At 48.3% G+C, this 19,543-nt stretch overlaps 5 protein-coding genes across 5 annotated transcripts; 3 read left to right on the top strand and 2 right to left on the bottom strand.

The window, feature by feature from the left end:
• Window positions 1-5,209: 5,209 nt before the first annotated feature.
• PtrM4_026300 (uncharacterized protein) lies at window positions 5,210-5,533 on the top strand (the record flags this gene model as incomplete). Its single annotated transcript, XM_066103699.1, has 1 exon — window positions 5,210-5,533. One exon carries the CDS (start codon window positions 5,210-5,212, stop codon window positions 5,531-5,533), a length of 324 nt encoding a protein of 107 aa, XP_065965901.1.
• A 300-nt stretch (window positions 5,534-5,833) lies between these two features.
• Window positions 5,834-6,187, bottom strand: PtrM4_026290 (uncharacterized protein; the record flags this gene model as incomplete). Its single annotated transcript, XM_066103698.1, has 2 exons — window positions 5,834-5,991; window positions 6,094-6,187. 2 exons carry the CDS (start codon window positions 6,185-6,187, stop codon window positions 5,834-5,836), a joined length of 252 nt encoding a protein of 83 aa, XP_065965900.1.
• Window positions 6,188-10,511: 4,324 nt separating this feature from the next.
• PtrM4_026280 (putative fad binding domain protein) lies at window positions 10,512-12,500 on the top strand (the record flags this gene model as incomplete). The annotated part of the gene is made up of 2 exons (XM_066103697.1): window positions 10,512-12,434; window positions 12,489-12,500. 2 exons carry the CDS (start codon window positions 10,512-10,514, stop codon window positions 12,498-12,500), a joined length of 1,935 nt encoding a protein of 644 aa, XP_065965899.1.
• Window positions 12,501-13,633: 1,133 nt separating this feature from the next.
• PtrM4_026270 (F-box multi-domain protein) lies at window positions 13,634-14,449 on the bottom strand (the record flags this gene model as incomplete). Its single annotated transcript, XM_066103696.1, has 1 exon — window positions 13,634-14,449. One exon carries the CDS (start codon window positions 14,447-14,449, stop codon window positions 13,634-13,636), a length of 816 nt encoding a protein of 271 aa, XP_065965898.1.
• A 1,045-nt stretch (window positions 14,450-15,494) lies between these two features.
• Window positions 15,495-16,435, top strand: PtrM4_026260 (uncharacterized protein; the record flags this gene model as incomplete). Its single annotated transcript, XM_066103695.1, has 2 exons — window positions 15,495-15,991; window positions 16,075-16,435. 2 exons carry the CDS (start codon window positions 15,495-15,497, stop codon window positions 16,433-16,435), a joined length of 858 nt encoding a protein of 285 aa, XP_065965897.1.
• Window positions 16,436-19,543: the final 3,108 nt, after the last annotated feature.

The raw sequence follows: 19,543 nt of genomic DNA, 5'->3' as shown, positions 1-19,543 counted from the left end.
CTAGTGGTTGATTACTTCTTGAGGCAGCGCATCCCGTTTAAGCTCCTATTATTGAGCTGTACATGCCGGGTTGTTGTGTTTTGTGATATGCCGTCGCAGCCATAGCCAGGCGTGTTTAGATGCATTTACATCTGGGCTGTGACCCGGCTATGTCATCTTTCCAACCTGCTCAACCCGGAGAAAGTCATTTTCGATGCGCGATTTGTGTGGAGGAGCACCATCCTCAAGCAATACACAGTTTATATTACCTTTTTTGAGTTGTTGAACCCAAGGAACGACCTTCTTAAGCGCACCTTTGCGGTGGCGATAGCTATCAACACCACCCCGTGAGCGGACGCCGCGATGATAGTTATGTTTTTTGACATGCTGAAGCTTCTTTGTATACCGCCGAAGGTTTATATCCATCTCCCTAAGCTCTTTGAGCGCTGCACGGGCTCGTACTTGGGCGTGGTTTGCGGATGTTCGCGCAGCATCATTCTCAAGCTTCAACAACAACCGCTCCGCCATGTCTTTCTCCGCCGTTGTTTCGCGCAGGTATACGTGACATGGTCCTTTGTGATCGTATCTAAATGCATCCACAAAATTGAAGACAGCAGTCGCGGTGGTTGCGGTTGTGGCGTACGTTGTCGGCATACACTTCATCGTCGTGCCATGTTCGAATCAAATCCGCGCTCTTCTCCAACCCGTGCTGGAGTCATATTAGTAAAAACAAAAGTTGTAAGGTTAAAGCCAAGCCCATCACTAACCTGGTGTTTATCGGTGTTATATTTGAGTGCCCATTGCAGTCCCTCGTGGCGTTGAGATGCAGAAAGCGGTGGCTTCCAACCAGGCTTTCTGCGCTTGTACCCAGCCCCATACATGACATTTTCAAAAGTTGAAATGCTTAGGTTGGGTGCAACAGATTCAAAATCCCTATGCCGTATTGTCTGCCATGACTCCTGTTCGCGGTAGTTGCGATCTTGTGTTGCAATGCGGATGATCTGTTCATTCTGTTCATCGCTCAAAACTTCTGGTCTCCCCCGTCCAATGTCATTCTGATATAAAGTCGGATCCCATAAACCGAGACCGCCATCTTCTTCTCGCTCTTATATACGTCGCAGCACCTTTGATATGCCCAATCGGTCGCGGTTAAGGGCTGTGGTGATGCTGTGGTGTGTCGCGTTTCCAAACAGCGCTGCACCAGCAATGAACGCGCGCGTTTATGGTTCAAAAGAGGCACGAGAAACCACTAAGAAAGATGTACAGCATAAGAACTGACGGTTAGAGACAGTTACAACAAACGTGCAACAATGCGCAAACCAAGTAGGTTGGCTCGGCACTAGGTAGGTACCGTGCCGGACCGCGTAATGAGCTAATTATGGCGCGTAGTGAGCCACCCTAACAATATTACCGCCCCACGAAATTGAGGCTGTAAAGCCACCCACGATAGCTATTATCTTTAGCTTTTGTGATTTCGTAGCAATGAGATGCTTGCGAACACTTTTGATTATTTAAGTTTTTGACGAATCTTGGTTTGGCGGCCGCGCGAGTTCAGCTTGCGGCGGGCTGGGCGCACCACGACTCTCGCTTGTGGCCAATAGGTGAGCCGAGCTCAAAAAAGGCTCTGTCGCCGTAGGGGAATGATTGTGATGGAAGATACGACAAATAAGTACAGGTCCGATAGCAACAATGATAACCGTGACTTTAGCAACACACCTTTGAGTTTGTACTTGTACTGTTGCAGTTAATGCAGTCAATTAAAGTGTAACCGCGCGAGGCAGTCATCAGAGTATATTGTGTTCTGTTGTTGTTGTGCTGTCATGGCCACCTTATATGTAGCCATAATCAGGGTCTATTTACATGACGTATCTCTGATGCTGGTGAGGGGAGAAGGTGCTCATGGAGGGGAGGGAGGAGCGCCAGGACAACGCACGTGACATGCGCAATACCCTTGCCTCACAAACCGCAACATGTACAGTACCTCACCCGGCACCCGTTGGCGGCACGCGCTCCAGAGGCACTAGGCTCTGGACGCATTATCACAGATGGAGGATCAAATCATCAGTAAGTTACATTTACCACAAATTTACGGGAAAGACAAGCATGTGTGGAGCCTTCGGTTACGACACGATTGCAATAGACACCTATACTATTCAGCAGCATCTTAGTCTTCAAGTCACACAGCCACTATGACTTCCTGGCGACATAGTTCTTAGACCTAACCAGAAATGCTATGTTTGGGTAACATATAGTGATACACGTCACCTGTAGTCGCACAAGGTGGGGCAAGCAATCAATAAAATTTTCATCTTCTTCTATCTCATCTCCTTTGAACTTCGCGTGATTCTTGAAAGTAGAACAGCATGCACGTTCAGCTAGTCAACTAGGTGTGGACTTGCGTCTATTGCCGCATTCCTTATTTAGAAGGTGAACAAGTCTGGTTCGGTATGTTGTCCCTAGAACTACTTTGTTATTCTCCTCACATTTGCAGTTTCTGAATCTAGTAAGCGCTACATTAGTCCATAGACAGTCGTCACAGAACGCGAGGATTGCCCTACCCAGCAGTGTCGGCTTTGCCGAACCGCGTCTATAGCATATCCATTCCACCTTCGTTGCCTCAGTACATTCGAACAGTATCTGTATAGCCACGACCTACTCGAGGACGATGACTGGGCGTTACGTTGCGCCCAGGTTATGGCGCCAGTACTAATCCCTAATTCTCCAACGTCTAGATCACTTGTCAACGTCTTGCATGGTTCGTTCTAGAAGGTCATAAGCATAGTATCCCCCTTAACGCCACTGGCACCACTGCTCGATGGACTCCGAAACCTTCCCTGTAAGCTTCAAGAACTAGTCTTCTCCTTCATACTTAACAGTCTAGGCGGCTGTGTCCTCTTTAATTAAGGCACCCTCGATGTGCTAGAGAAACTGCTATCATGGCCAGAAAGGAGACATCGTAGTATTCTGTGCGAAGGAGCAGTATTCGCGCGTTGGGACAGGGTTGAGCGGATCTCTTATCTTGCAGGACTCTACGACAAAAACATACCAGGCTCTACCCAGATCAAACCGTACGATCAGAAGTGGGATTACATAATCATATATTAGAATGATATGCGTATCACCAACCTAGCCTTCGTTGCTTCTGATCCCGCACTAGCTGTAGTAAGTGGATCTAGTTTTGTCCAGATACTTCCCAGATCAGAGCACAAAGAGCTCTGGATTACATTAAAGGTATTCACAACATTTTCGAAAGATAATGCCTACGCTAATACTGCCCAGGGCCTGTTGATTTCCCGTATTGAATCCTCTGAAGAACACCACAGGCGCATACTTTGGAATAGCCCCAACCCTTTACTATAGATGAACCTCTCCGAGGATAACCAAGTACATACGCATAGAAGTTTAGATATTGCGGTTACCTGCCTTGCATTGGATGATGTCATTGGCATATCCATCGCTCTGTAAGGGGCTAGACCCCAGCGGCTGTATCGATGACGATACACAGATGACTGATCAAGAGATGCCTTGTAACAGAGTGGATTTGACAAAGAGCTACAAAAGGATGCTAGCTGTACATAAATACAGGAGCGGACCGAAGATGGGCCGAAGTAGAATTAGATGGATGATGACAGAAACCTATAGATGTATCTCGAAGGAATCGCATGACGACAGCTACGCACACAGCGTAGCGCATGTAATAGGCTCAGCCTGTTACACGCTCATTGCAATGGAGTGATCGAGGCCGTTCATATTCATAAGAATCATAACGCCAATTTTTTGGCATATAATCGGCCACATCAGTGGGTTACATGGATGTATTGTCCCATTAGAGAAGGAGAAGCTATCGTGGGTATATGGTTGGTACGGCACTCCAGTATAGGGACTAGGTTGTTCGTAGGTGACTTCCTACTGGCATCGAAGAATACTACTAAAGAAAGCAATCTTAGGTCAAAACGACGTACAAATCTGTATAGTTGTGCCCCTACAACGAACCATCCAGCCCAAAAGACTTCAAACTTCTTGCGGTAGCTAAAACCAGGGCTATTTATTATTGCTCCTACATGCAAGACTTTCGCTCTATACCGGCTTACCCGACCACAAACCACAGGATCGAGCCATGCAACTTTCCGAAGCTTCCGCCCTATCTGAGAGGGAGAGAAGAATATCAGTGGTCATTTTCTATGGCTTCCTTAAGCGATGTAAAGGCAGTTCGTCAGAGTTAAAATGGAGGTATAGAGTTGAGATACAGGGGGTTCTCTAAGTGTTTAGGCGATTTTAGGCCTAGTGAAGCACAAGGCTAGCTCGAGAATCCCGTCTGTTGTAAGATTTCTCGTACAAGTAACACACGTTATAACATCACGTTCTTTGGGGAGGTAGATAAGCAGAGGGAAGCTGAAGTTTCGCTATTGTCGGGCAAGTGCCTTGTTTTCTGGTCATGTCGGAAAGATTCAATCATTGAGATTAAAGAGAGTTAGTGATAGAATAGCTATAAAGCCACCTCTTACCAACAGTAAGAGATACCCTGAACTGTGACAGAAATACAACTAAGTAAAAGTTAACCCTTTTCTCAGTCTAGCTTGAATCCTGCAGGCCAGATCGTACTGTGAGTTTCCCACTGGTTGGAGACATATCGCATGAAGTATTGTCTGTCTGGGTAGTATTGCCAGCTATAATTAAGGTCAATATCTGAAGCTAAGTATTGTGGTGTAGTAGCTTGTCACGTGTTCGGCGTTAGGTAATCGGCGCTAGGGTTGAGTATTTTAGGACGACTCCGCGTAGAGGAGCTCAAAAGTTATCGTACACCATTCTTAATACTACCGTTTATTGTTCGGATACCTTCTTGTTCTCTACTCTCTACCGATTGCGGGTCGGCAGCCTCTCTTCTGACTATTGAGGCTATCCCTCTACCACAATATATGTGGAAGAATGGGTGGCTGCTTGCTTAATCATCACAGGTGGTAGTCGCTGGTGTTTGCATAACGCATTTCCCCTTACTTCCCTCTCGCAATTAGCCGCCTACATACCTTAGGCAATATTGACGACGTTATTTACCCGCTTGTAAACCACGAAAGGGGTGATAGCGACCTCCACTTAGACGAATACAACCAATGGCGCAAGTACGAACCAAAGTGGATGAAGGAGCAACACAACAGCGGCAACGTCATACAGTACCTTCTGAGAGATCAATGTTGCTCTCAGATACCTCCACTTTAGCGACCCCGCGATCGATATGTTGACCGCACCAGCCTCCACGTGTGAGTACGAGCGCTTGTTTAGCGAGCTGGATGATGTTTTCGAGCCTCGTCGCCGCAAGATTGGAGCGCAGCTGCTTGCAGCAATACGATCGTGGGCGCGGCGAGACTTCAAGATATCTGAGGAGGCACTCGCAGCGTATACCGACGAGGAAACGACGAGCAAATACAGGGTGGACAATTTGGACGAGCCGCCACCACAGTGGACACAGCAAACATATAACCTTAAGCCCTCAATCAATTCTCAACTAATCCGCCCTAAATATTCTCTTCAAGCAAGCCAGAGGCTACCTATGTACTGATTGGCATGAATTGATTCGTTGACAACCACATCTGACACCTACTTACCAATGCTTCCGAGGCCGCCTCGATTGCTTTTACCTTATTACTCAATACTCTGGAACGCACAAGCTCTCCAGCCTCGCTGCCCATTCGCCCCCACGCAATCCGTATTCTGATGGCCCGCATCCCTCAAGTCACGACGCCCATTTTCATGGAAGACCAGAATACTCTTCACGGGAAAGTTGCTATCGGTACAGAAACCGTTGACCAAAGGTTTGCACTAAAACATTTTCTCGTTAACCCCAGACTCACTCACTCAGTCAAGACTGTAATCCCTTGATCAAAGGTGGCCATGGGAGGGGGCTTACACAATACATATGCCAACTCCTGGGCGCATACAGTGTGGAGACATTCTCACACCAGTTCAACGGTGCGCCGGGTGGACCTTGTGCTCCGACATGGCTGCAGCATCCGCGGCCTGTAAAATGCAGTCAGTGTTTGCGCTCAGCTGCGAGTTTCAAGACGAGATCGCAAGAGGGGTCTTTGTTGTAATTGAGGCGCAAAAGGAAAGTACACTTACCATCGCCACCAATTTTAGACGCGGCATTGACGGCGTTGGGGGCGAGGAGGATGAGGGCAGCGAGGCTACCTGAAGTGAGGGTTGGGAATTGCATCTCGTGGAACTAGATGGGGTTTTAGGGTTGATAGTGGTAGTGGTAGTGGTAGTAGTGATGGTAGTAGAAAGAGAGTGCGAAACAAGTGCCCTGTTATGTGTCCCTTTCCACCAAGAGAATAAGGAGAAAGTTGGCGTCAGAACTTTAATCATACATAGGGCCGGTCTATGGCTATCGTAGTAAGGTATACCGAACAGATGCGGAAGTATCCGGCCATTTGCTTATTGGCTTACACGACCGTGCACATGACACGAGTTAGCGCATTTCAAGTTTCCCATTGTTAGTGCTAACGACTTTTGAAGAGAATATGTGTAGGTACAAGTGCTTCATGAAAACGTATCATGTGTTATGAGGGACAGAATTGGTATATACTTAAGAGTGAAATAAATGCTTACTAGCACACTTTCTCAACGCAGTATGTCTTGAACAGCGTATGGAAGCAGCTACGGTATTATCTTAACATCTCATGTACAATAAGCGCCAGTATTCACTCATTAAATTTACGTGGGCGGGGCGATAGTTATTTCATAGGTACCTAGGTATACGTGCTTCTTCCTTCGTACCAGGCCAGCCTACTCTAATCTCTAATCGGCACATATCCCCTTTAACCCCCGCTGCCCATTCTCCTCCGTAGAATCCGTGGGATGAAAGTCTAACCATGGATGTAGGGGAAAGCACATAAGTCTTAGCACAATCGGATGGGTTACAGACACTGTCACGTAGTATGGCTGCGACCTCCACACCCCGACGATGAAGCGAAATCGTCCATGGAAATTTTAGGGTGCAGTGAATTTAGAATTTCACGAAATTGTAGGGCTGCTAAAAGGCTGTGTTTGGTGCTTATAGATCTATAGTAATTTCGGCATCAACGTGTGTTTCGGTACTTACCACAGCAACTTCGGTGTTAACGTGTATCTTGGTGGTTACAGTAGTTACTACTTGGCATGCGTTTGCCTTTCCAAATACAGAGTCGACTTATCGAGACATAGAAACCGCCCCTTGATAACCCCCAAAAAAAATCACAAATCACAGTACTACAGCAATTTTATTGTCAAGATGTGGTTCGGTGCTTACTACAGCAATTTTAGCATTCTACGGCACATTGTTAACAGTAGTAGATCGTCGTAGAGCCCAAGTAGCTAATTTCCGTAGGGACTCGCTCAAGTGTTATAACTAAGAACAACACTGCCTTCACTTTATCGCCCATTTCTCACACTCTACTCCTGTCAAACTACTATACTCTAAATTTCACTTTACTTCAAATCTCGCAACATTACCTGCCGACCCATTATCCAACATGGTTGCCAATTTCAGCAAAATCTTCTTACTTCTAGTCACTGCCATGACTATAAGCGCCCAAGAGCCACCTCCACAACAGCTATATCGCGGTCGCAGCAGCGTCTTTGCACCTTACCCATCACAGTCCGCAACAATCAATTAAGTGGGTCCTAGAAGGTTCAGATTGGATTGATTGATTACCGCTTTAAGCCTAGTAGTTACCTATAGGAGTTTAAGCCCTACCTAGATAGGTAAGTGGGTCTAGGAGAGTGACCGGATTGAATTGATTGTTGCGGAGTCTATTACCCATACTTTGTACGCTAGTCTACTCTGTAATATTCATATCGCTTCTAACCCTTAGCTCTCTAGATCTGCGACACTGAACTTCAGATATGTGACAATGGGGAGGGAAGGGACGCTCGTAGACTCCGCAACAATCAATTCAATCCGGTCACTCTCCTAGACCCACTTACCTATCTAGGTAGGGCTTAAACTCCTATAGGTAACTACTAGGCTTAAAGCGGTAATCAATCAATCCAATCTGAACCTTCTAGGACCCACTTAATTGATTGTTGCGGACTGTGGACGCTCGCCCCTGCCACCCAGTGATTATCCCCCGTCATAGGTCTGTACTATATATGCTAATCTAACACTAGAACAAATGCACTGGTTGGCATGGTTGCACTCCATATGACACCCTCGAGACAAGGCTCCCGAATGGCAAGAAGGGATCTGGTGGTCAGCAATACGCATGGTGTTCTTAACCATCTACGGTACAACTCAGGGTTGTGGTGGAGCAAGCAGGGTTGAACAGTTGGAACCAAAGGGCGCTTAGACAGAAAAGACAGAGATCGCGACGGATTACGACGAACACCACTTGAACAACTTCACACATTTGTTTACGAGAGCTCTACTAAGCTTTTTCACTCTTACCTTCACTACATACACACTACATAATCCGATTTCTAATACTGTATTAAGCACACGTTCCTGTAGAGAACACCTCCACTATAGAATATATTTAGTTGGGCCTAGCTGTTCACACTTCAGGTAGTAACGTCCCGCCCTAAGTGCTGAGACACCCGCCGTACCAGGACAAATGATGGATACTTTAACCTTTGATGGTTTTCTTTCTTCGCACATACTCGAGCAGATACTAGGACCAGGACTTAGCCTTGGGTATCATATCACTCGCTGATAGAGAAGATTGCCCTTAAGACCTCTGTTTCTTTTCAAAGCCCTGCAGTTGCTTAGCGCAAGGACTGCTGTGCTCGACGTGCCTATGTTCTCCGTAGGCCAAGGAAGCGCCTTGTGGGTCGCCGAATTTGAAAAGAAGGACAGGGAAACCATGATAGAAATGACCAAAGTGTTAATCAAGGCGAGTTATGTATGACTTCTCTGTCGGTTGGTGTGCTAGAGTTGCCCCTACCTTCTTCTCTATGTGGTCTTCTGCAGGTCTTGGTGATATTTTGACAAATCGAACCTCTACTAAAATTATCGTTGCCGTTAAAGCCTGCCTATTAGTGTTGCCTACTACATTGAGTTATACGGCATTTCACAATTACGCAAGAGCCCTATAAATAGATGTCTATGCTTTGAACAATTAGTTCGAAATATCCAGTTAGATTTCAATGCACTGCAGTTGGCTTGTAAAGTGCATGGCGTGTAGCTGCGAAAGAAGACGCTGTTGCGCTTGCCGTCCATAGTATGAGCCCTTTGTCTACCGGAGATGTGTCTTTATAGTGCTGCCCTGCGAGGAAGTGAAAACGCCTACGGAAATGCAGGGTGCAGTGGATGTGGAGATGTAAGAAAATGTGGGGCCGCTAGAAGGTTGTGTTCAACGGTTTCCCACATGGGCGGAAGCGGCAAGCGTGCCCAACGTAATAGCATGTCGCCCCTGCCGTGTAACATCAGCCCTGAGGAGCTGACTGCACGTGTCAAGGTGCAGGAAAATCACGTGCGATGAACTAAGATGCTCGAGGTCATCGCGTGAGTGACGTTTGCAAAACGTAATCAGCATGCGAGAGCGGATCATGGGAGTTCACGAACATGCCATGTGGCGCAACGTGATAATTTGATCGTTTCAGAAAGGCAACGAAAGGTCGCTACAAGTACCAGACCAGGTCCAGGCCTCGAACATAGTTTGTTTATCAGATGCGATGGACGCCGAGTACCGGACCGGTGCCTGCCTAAGACTGCCCGAAAGAGGCATGTTGCGACATGAGGTTGCGCGACCATGTGCTGAGGACTTGGGCACTACGACCATGGGATAAGGGTGGGGAATAACGGTCAAGGGCTTTTGGTGTAATTTTGTCGTGGAAATGCGTTGTATGCAAAACACAATCAGGAGATAATGTATGGCAAGTGAATACCAAGCGAGGCCCAAATGAAAGTATCCGGGCCGCTCGGATAAAGTCTTAACACAGGGCAAGACCCAGAGGAACCTCAGCGGCTTCGGTCATCGGGTGGGCGTCGGTCACAAGCGTCATTCGGCATAAGTGGGCATTCCATGCTCATCTCAGCTTTGTAGGCGTGCTTGATCGGCAGTGGGCAAAAGCGCCCGGGCTCGGAACAAGATCGTTCGTCACCACCATTCTTCTCCTCATGCTGATAACTTCTTCCGCAGCCAAACACTGCATAAAACCATTTCGCACACAGTTGTCCTTTACCGTTTCACGCGTGTCAGACAGTACATATACCAAGGTTCCGTCGCTTGCTTGGAGTCGTTTGTCATCCAGTCGAGGTGCGTAGTCCCCACGATCTGATAACGCGAAAATCGGTGCAGCACAAAAGCATCAGATAAAGTCACCCCACATTGGCTTGCTGTCGCGCACCTCCGTCCTGCAACACGCGAATAGACGAGTCTGGGTGTTCCTTCACTCAGCCTCTGATTATCACATTAGTCACCACATAGCAATCCCGAGTAAGGTCTTGCTAACCATGGCTCGCGCTAGCAGTCCCCTTTGTCGCGTCGTCCCGGCTACGTACGCTTCTTTCGCTCTCTTCAACTCCACCACGCAGGCTCATGGCATCCTCGACACCGACCATGCCCAGCCCCATACCGCACACGGCCACATCGCATCCTGAAGATCCGATTCCTGCTGAGCCCAAAGCAATTCCTCAGCTGTCATTGCGACCGTCGCCTTCACAGCCCGAACAGACTTCACCCAAGTCCTCGGGCGAATCCACAGTATGGACCAATAGCAGCGATGACTCAGAGGCTCCCATGACCCCGATGACTGAACCGGAGCAGGGCATGGACGAAGTAGTTGACAAGCTGGAGGATCTCCCCACTGCCGCCGTCAATTTTACAGGCCAATCGCGACCTCGTCGGGCATCCACGACGCTAATCTCAGACAACCCCAACGACATTAGACGGATACTAGGCGAGGGAGAGACTGCAACCAAGCTGATCAGCCAGTGCTGTGGCGGAGGATGCTGTCTTCTCAAGACGTTGGCTCCAGATGCCGGTTCGCCCAACTATGCGCCTGTCGTCGTTCCTGACAACCATGCTTTTAGAAGCCTCAATCTGCAATTGGGCCCGCTCGCCCTCGACAGCGAGCTTACAGACACGACTCCGCTACCACCTGTTAATATGTCATTTGAACCTCTGCCTTCCAAGGATATAAAGTACAACTCCGAGGTGCACAAGACGCCGCCCAAGTACGTCCAGCCGCATCCGCCATACCAAGTTTACTCAGCACCGCTATACCATGCGCGCGAGTTGACCAAGCCGGGCGCCGAGAAGAGGACAATTCATTTCGATATTGACGTTACCGACTACCCAGACGAGGGTGGCGTTGACTTCAAGGTTGGTGGTGCCGTCGGTATCTGCCCACCCAACTCGCAGGAAATGGTTGATGAGCTATTCGATCTTCTCTGCATCCCCAAGTTCGTTCGCGACAAGCCAGTCACACTCAAGACACAAACAGGAAGATGGCCAACTATCTGGGGTGATGACCAAGCACGCGAGCTTGTCACAACCCGTCGCGAACTTTTGACCTGGTGCGCAGACATTCAGTCAAATCCTCCTACCAAGAACCTACTCCGCGTCTTCGCCGAGTATGCAGAAGCCCCGAACGAGAAGAAGATCTTGACATACCTTTGCTCTGCCCAAGGACAAGCCGCCTTTTGCGATCTCCGCACATCTTCACACTTTACCGTTTCCCAGATGCTCAGTGCATTCCCCTCCTCGAAGCCACCGCTACACCACCTACTGTCCGTTCTCACACAGTTGATGCCGCGATTCTACTCCCTCTCCAACGATCCTCATATTTCGTCAGCTCGCCCCGGCCTCCCTGGCAAGCGCCGCCTCATTGAGATGGCTGTCACAATACACGAGACCCCTGACTGGCATTCCGAGGGCGCTACACGTACCGGCGTAGGCAGTGGCTTCATGGAGCGCTTGGCTAAAGCTTTCATCAAGGCCGAAAGCGAAGGTGTTGACCCTCGAACCGTCCTTGATCTCCGCGTCCCAATGTTCCGCGGACTCATGGCGAACCCGCTTTCCAAGCAATTTGGCGGCGAAGGCCCAATGGTACTCATTGGCGCTGGTGTCGGTATGGCTCCGTTCCGGGGCTTCATTCTGAACAGGCTCAAGAATGCCAACTGCGCCAACAAGATCTGGCTCATTCAGGGAGTCCGAGACTCCATGCTCGATGAACTTTACTCTGGCGAGCTAGGAGACCACGAACGCGAGATCAAAAAGGTCGTCCAAAGCCGGAAGGTTAAGGTGGGCGGCTCAAGTGAGGTCAAATACGTCCAAGATGAGGTCCGGGTACAAGCCGATATCGTCTGGTTCGTCATCAACGCTCTAGACGGACGCATCTTCGTCTGCGGCTCTAGTAAGGGCATGGGCGAAGGCGTCGAAGAGTCACTGATCGACGTGGCCATGCAAAAGGGTCGTCTGAGCGAAGCCCAAGCAAAGGAATTCTGGGCCAAGAAGAAGGAGGATGGGCAGTACATTGCCGTAAGTGGTCTCTGTCAGTCTTTCACATTGATCACATGCTAACAACTCACACAGGAAACCTGGTAAATACACGTCACGTCCCGAACGTATTGTGAACATAGCTACGATTTCTCCCTTTTACGGCGTACATTCATCATCACATCGCCACGGCGTTTTTTTACACAAAAGGTGTCATCTAGAGAAAGCTACAACAGGCAGGCCCCCGTAAACCAATTTTGGTCCGCATCCTTCAGACTGTGCGCGGGGCTAGGTCGTAAATTCAACATTGTTTTCGGATAAGGGGTTTGGGGCATTTTGGAGGTCACATTAGAGGATCTGTATGCAAGAGCATGGCGTTTGTTTTTTGCTTCTCCACTGGGTAAGGCAAAGCCGCAGATGCTACTACGTTTTTTAGTAGCAGTTTGTTTTGCGTTGTTGATTGGGGTAATGTTGTATTGTATAGTCAGTGGTTGTAGCAAATGGAAATTGTGAATGTAATGCATTAGATGCTGTTTTGTGGGGTTAGTCTTGAGGTTATGTTGGTTGTTGGAGGAGACAGAGGGGAAGGTCATGAATATAGTCATAGGGATGGGGGTGGTTGCAGAACACAGTTGGTTTTTAGAGCGACTTGTTTGGGATCTTGAGGTGACGGGGAGGTAGTCAGTGTCTTTCTGTTCGACGGGAAGGTAGTGATTGGTCTGGTGTATACAGCGAGATAGGCAAATAGGATTGAATCTGAGAGAAGCAAGTTACTTTGTAGCCACCTAAGTATCGCTGTTGCGTTATTATCAAAATTGGTAGATGTAAGCCGCCCTTCTACCCCTTCTAAAGGTCTTCCAAGCAGCCTTTCCTATCTCCCTCCTCTTCTGACCCCGAAGCCTCCCCATATATGCCGCCTCAAGCTCCTCTTCCGTAGACATCCATTGATGATAAGATTCGTCTCTATCAATAAAACAGCAGCTGCACTTGGGCACATTCTCAATCAAAACCACTCCAGCTTCCCTAAACACCAGAGAGCGCTCCTGCGCCGCGCTACTCAAAGGAACCACACGACTGTGATGTCGACTCACACACATCATGTGCAATTCTGCCAAGTGCGCAAAATGCCTCCCCTTCATACGCACGATATCTTTCGTTATCCAGCTATCATAACCGCCGTCGTGTACACGAGTAATAATAAGCACACGCAGATTCCTCGGAAGACTCAAGTCCTTCGACATTTACGCTGTGGGCAGGAGCTGCACTGGTACCGCGAGTGTAGTCAGCTTGGGAAGATGCGTCGAGAAGCCGGTTATTTTCATCCGCCACCAGGGTTCGAGAAGAGTGTCGTTGAGCAGCTCGAGCGTAGTGAGTTGCGAGCCGAGGATTTGTAGTACATCATCCATGTTTGGCATGGAATCCCAAGGGTCGCTTGTACCCTTGATGAGCACCGTGACGCTGCGTAGCAGGGGAAGGTACTGGAAGACGGTGCTGCCGAGGTAGAGGGCGGTTAGCTTTGGTAGCATGGTCAGGGTGAGACCGAGGAGGAGGCCGGTAGGGTCGAATGTGCCGGTATTAAGATATGTGATCCAATCTTCTTTTGTGTCGGAGTCCATGGGCAAGGTGCGGATTTGGGAGATGCAGTGGTGGAGCAGGTCCGGTTTGAGGCCGCGGATGCGTGATGGAGTTATGGCTTTTTGTCCCCGGATTTTCTTTGACTCGATTGTCAGACTGTGGACTTTGATGCGGATATCGGGATAGCGGAAGAGAGAGGTTAGAAAGGAGGACACTTTGGCGGAGTCGAGGATGGGCGCGGTGTAGAGGGATTCTTGACTGATTGGTGGGAAGCGCTTGCAGGTTAAGGCTAGACTAATCAAATCGCGATGGGGGTTGTGTTCTTTGACAGTGCGTTGCAAATCGCCAGCGATCTGCAGAAGGACTTCGTTGGGAAGGTTAAGCAAGTGCCCGTCTGGGAGGGTGGATGCGGGCGTTGTCTTGCGGGAGGTTGAGAGTGTTCGATTTAGCATCTCTCGGGGGGTATTAAGTGTCATTTTCATTTTCGCTTTTGTGGTAGTCGGTAGGGTTCTTTTTCTCTTTCCAGGGAAGGGTTGGTTCGTTGTTGAGCTTTAGAGGAAGTGGGTGGGTGTAAGAGGCTTTATGATCGCGGAGTTAGAAAGTCTAGGTGCTATTATATAGTATAAGGGCTGCACTGGCTATTACATGTATACCATGGAACTATTCGCTCTGAGCAGCAGACTCCGCAACAATCAATCGGATCGGCATGATTGATTCCTATCTAGGTTAAAGGCTGCCTAATGAAGTAATTCTTTAACCTATATAGGAATCAATCATGTCAATCGATTGATTGTTGCGGAGTCTGCTGAGCAGGAGTAAACATAGTAATGACATCAGTACCATGGTACAGTCGAGCTTACAGCGAGGCACCCACCAAAACTACCGCAACTAAAAATTCTTCAAATGATTACATCAACGCAGCAAATTTGCGATCAAAGAGAAACACTACCACTACTAGGCCTGTTCCAGTCCGAAATTACCTCAAAATGAGCATACACGCTATCCTTTTTCTGTAGGGAAAATATATTAAGTTAGAACTTTAGTTGCTGTGGGCTTAATGCTATGCTGCCGTCTGTTAGGTACCGTAAGACTTCTCTAGACACGTTATAGAGCGCATAGACTATGCCAAGAATTTATATAGCTCATGATGTCTGGTATCTACCTAAGTAGTTTTGGAAGACTTGGATACAATACATCTATCAGACCCACACATGTTGCACACGCCGCGAAAAGTTGTATGGGACGAATGAGGTACATGTGCACCTCAAGGCCGTTTCACAGCAAGCAAACATATATTTCCTTAAATACTATGAATTCCCCCTCTCTCGCGAAAATGGTTTCTGCATTATATCAGCAGCCTTGAACATGAGTCCAGTACAGCCAAAAAGCCCAGCCGTATCAACCACTTGCACTATTTGTACTTCCATCCTGATTCGGCCTGACGAGCCCCTTTCAGAAATCCACGCAACATCTTACTCTGGGGTAGACATTTTTGATTCAGCAACATCAGGATGTTCAATCTGTTCCATGGTATCCACCTGGTTGCACACCCTCACTCCCCCGAAAGCAACATTAGAGAACTCCACAATAACCGCGTATCTCCAAGCGGGCGACAACCGGGACCACGAAGAACTTGCCTCATCTGGGACAGCAAGGATATATTTCTTCTGTTTTGATTTTTGCGTCGATCCAGAGTTGGTTGAACCACCTGAATCACAATTCCAAATTCGCCTTCGAGCAGACATGAGCGACTCCCAGCAAAGCCGCATGCAGCTCAGGGCACGGGACGACTTCTACGGGCGCTCCTCTATCTCCGTGTCAAATGAGTTTGCAGATTCCACTCAGCACGTCAGCTGTTTCCAACAGATCCAGCGCTGGCTCGAAGTTTGTTTACGAGATCATCCATCGTGCCGCACGACGCTGGATCCTGACTCTCACGAAAAACTTCCCACACGACTAATCGACGCCTGTGAGAACCAACCTCGCCTAATCCTATCCGCAGAGCTCGAGAACACACCTATCCAGTACATCACTCTCAGTCACAGATTCACAGATGGCATAATATCGCCGTGCCGCGCTTGCTGACATCGAATCTGGAAGAACTTAGGAAGCGACTAGATGTCGCGAGTTTCCCACCCACGTTCAGAGATGCCATTGAGGCCACTATACGGCTGGGCTTCAGATATATCTGGATCGACGCTCTATGCATCATCCAAGATGATGTACAGAACTGGAAACAGGGGGCAGCCTCCATGGCTATGGTTTACCGTAATGCGGTATGTAACCTAGGTGCGCATGCTGCTGCGGCTGACCCTGAGTTTGTTGGATTGTTCGTTAGGCGTGATCCGGAGCAGATGCAGATACCATTTCTGAAGATACAGAGTCTGGATTGGGAAGGAAACTACTGGGCGGATCCGTTGGTGGAACCGAAACGCCTGTCTTCATCTCCTTTGATGCAGCGCGGTTAGGTGTAGCAGGAGCGCTTGTTGAGTCCGAGTTCTATCTACTTCGGTTCTATGCTACGCTGGGAGTGCTCAGAGCTTCAGGCCACTGAGAGGTGTCCTGGTGGACTCTCAGCTCCTATACATTTCACGCCGTGGCGTCTGGATGGATATCCCTTTCGTATCATCAACCTATTGCGGGATCACTTGAGGGAAGACTTTCAATATGTTATCTTCATCAACTCGCACAACGACCACGTCCAAGAAGTGTATCGCAAGTGGCTCTTTGTTGCTGATTGGTACTCGACTTGTCAGCTGACGTTTGAAGACGATTACTTTGCTGCACTACTTGGACTGGTATCTTGTTTCCAACCGATTTTGGATGACAGGTTCGTTGCTGGAATATGGGTCAATGACTTGATGAATGGGCTACTCTGGTTTCACGTACCTGGACAGACACTCATGTATCTGGAAAGAGAAAGAGGTTTGTGCACGTTGGAATGTCTGCATTGGATAGTGCTGAAATGAAGACAGCGCCCACGTGGTCTTGCGCATCCGTCGCCGGTAGGATTGCATACCCAGCTATAGACGATGCCGTTGAGTTTGGATACGAAAAGGTCTGGACTGCAAACGTGCTTGGTGTGCATGACTATGGTCTTGACTCTTCTTCGACAAAGCAACCCTGGCAAGCATCTATCCGGCTTCTTGGGTTGATCAGGCAAAGAACTACCTGGGTTCATCCTGGCACTTTCCAGAATCATTTAACACATCGTAATTGGTTTGATGTGAGGCGGATGGAGGATACACACCAGACTGTTCGGACCTTCACCTATCTCCTGCTTGGCTATAGAATCCTGAGACTAAAGAATCTCGCAGCTGGAATGGTTGACTTGAAAAGTCTTTTAGTGGAACCAGTAGTGGGCTGTAGGTCTACATATCGCAGAATTGGTGTATTTCATCATGATTGGAAGCATGCTCGAGATGATTCTGGTCAATTTCCTCCTTTTGTCGACTTTGACCCCAAGAAATTTGTTGCTGAGCCTGTGACTCTCATTTGAAGTTGGGTTATGTTTGGTGGAATCAGGTATCCATCGTTGCAATCTAGACTGAGTTGAATTATCATTTGAAGGATATATACGGCCGGAAACCCGGGATTTAACATATGACCTATCACCGCTTTCCCCTTTGTCAAGCTAAGACCTTTATCCCGTATACCAGAACCCGATCAAGACCTGTTACCAGCCCTTGTATCTCCTCAAAATTTCTCCTGTCGTGCGCTTATGGGATAGCACCTGATACATCGCTGATGACTACAGCCAGTGTTTAAACACATGGCAGTCAAGTGATCAAAGCCCAAAGACCCTGATGTACGATGAGTTCGACATTGACAGCAAACAGGGGGAGCGATATGGTTGACTTTCTGATCTGAAAGGCGCAGGGATTTAGTGTGGACCTTTATACTGGCCGATGAGCTTGCGCGTGTCGTGTATACTGCTTGCTTGTCTGTTGCTATGAAGTCAGCTCTGCGCAAAAGTATCATGCTGTCATGAAGCGTTGTTCAAGACGTACCGTTCAGATCTACCGAGTATAGTTGCTGGCGCTTGCGTCTTTGCCGTTGCTTCGTGTTGTCAAGATGTAACGTTCAGAGCTGTTGTATTTAGTTGCCGGCGCTTGATATGCAGGCTATTGCTTTGTGTTGTTGAGGACAGCCAGAACAGCACGCCACTGGCGTAAGACATATATGCTTAGATAAACTTGAATGCCATGATATTCATGGGCTGCAGTTTATAGTCACGCTTCATGATCTTACCCTCTTCACAAGCTATATTCAATATTCCCGCTTCACGTTCTGCCACTCTTCACAAGCTATAGCGCATAGTTACTACTTTAAGATCCCAAATTCTTCAGGACTATACCCAAAGTTTCCGTTTCAAGTATTGCGACTCTTTATCGGCGGCAGCATACAGTTACCGCTTCAAGTTCTGCCACTCTTTGTATGCCACAACACACAGTTTCCGCTTCAAGTTCTACCACTCTTTACAAGCTACAGTGTAGAGTTCCTGCTTTAAGATTTTCGCATATCAACAAGCTGCAGCGCACAATTCTCGCTTTGAAGTACCCCCCTTCTACCTTTACCTCTCTTTCCTACTCTAGCGCCTACCCTGCCTCTATCGTGAATTCGCACTTAAGCTCTAGCCTACCCCTATACACCTCCCTCTCTAAACCCCATTATCTACTCCACCCTCTACCCTCCACCATCTCTACCCCTTCCTAGCATTTCTCTCTCTTCCTCTCCTCTGCTACACCTTATTCTTCCACCCCTCTATTATTACTATTCCAGACCGCCTTATCCTAAACACCACTATTGCCGCCGTAGCCGCTATTATATCTCTGCTTAACTACTACAGCCTACTCTTACTCTACGAATTTTTATCCCCACAATTTCCTACTATAGCTACAACCTTCTTCGTTAATTAATGACTAACATTAATGTACCGTTTAGTCCCCTGCATAGCTTTAGTAACTACATCGAGTCTTGAGGACAGAAGCTAGGTGTGAAGGTCGTCCGAAGATGATCTTGGGTTGGTTCTCGGGGATAGAGTGATGCGATGGACACGAGGGTGTATAGCACGATTGGTAGATCGATGTAATATACGGGGAGTTGAGAATCAAGTACTAATCCTTAGATTTCGAAGTTGAACACAATGAGCTATAGAAGCTCATTGCCTAATGCTATATACCTATGGTGCTCGCTGTCCTCGCTCAGAGGAGTCCGAGGATTCCTCGGTGGCTGACGCGCGAGGAGTACTCCTCGGTGGCGTATGTACGAGGAGTGTGCCAAGACCTTTCCTCGTGCATGCCAAGCCGAGGAGGTCACGTGATTAAGTTCCCGTGTCACATATGGAGGGGTCAGCTATCCCGCCGACGCTCCTTAACTTAACCGCCGTGCCCCTTCCCACAGGTTCGTAACACCATCCCCTTCCTTCCTAAGCTTGTCCTCAAGCTTGTCCGTGTGCTTGTGTCTGACGATGTCCGTCCCCAGGTCTAAAGAACATCTTCGTCTTGCCCTTGAGATTCGTCGAAACGGCCTCCTTGCGCCCGTATCCTGCGATTACTGTTTTGCGAATAACCGTC

The sequence above is a fragment of the Pyrenophora tritici-repentis genome, chromosome 1, assembly GCF_003171515.1.
Source record: "Pyrenophora tritici-repentis strain M4 chromosome 1, whole genome shotgun sequence".
NCBI classification, from domain to species: domain Eukaryota; kingdom Fungi; phylum Ascomycota; class Dothideomycetes; order Pleosporales; family Pleosporaceae; genus Pyrenophora; species Pyrenophora tritici-repentis.
This window is presented reverse-complemented; position numbering and strand designations above follow the sequence as displayed.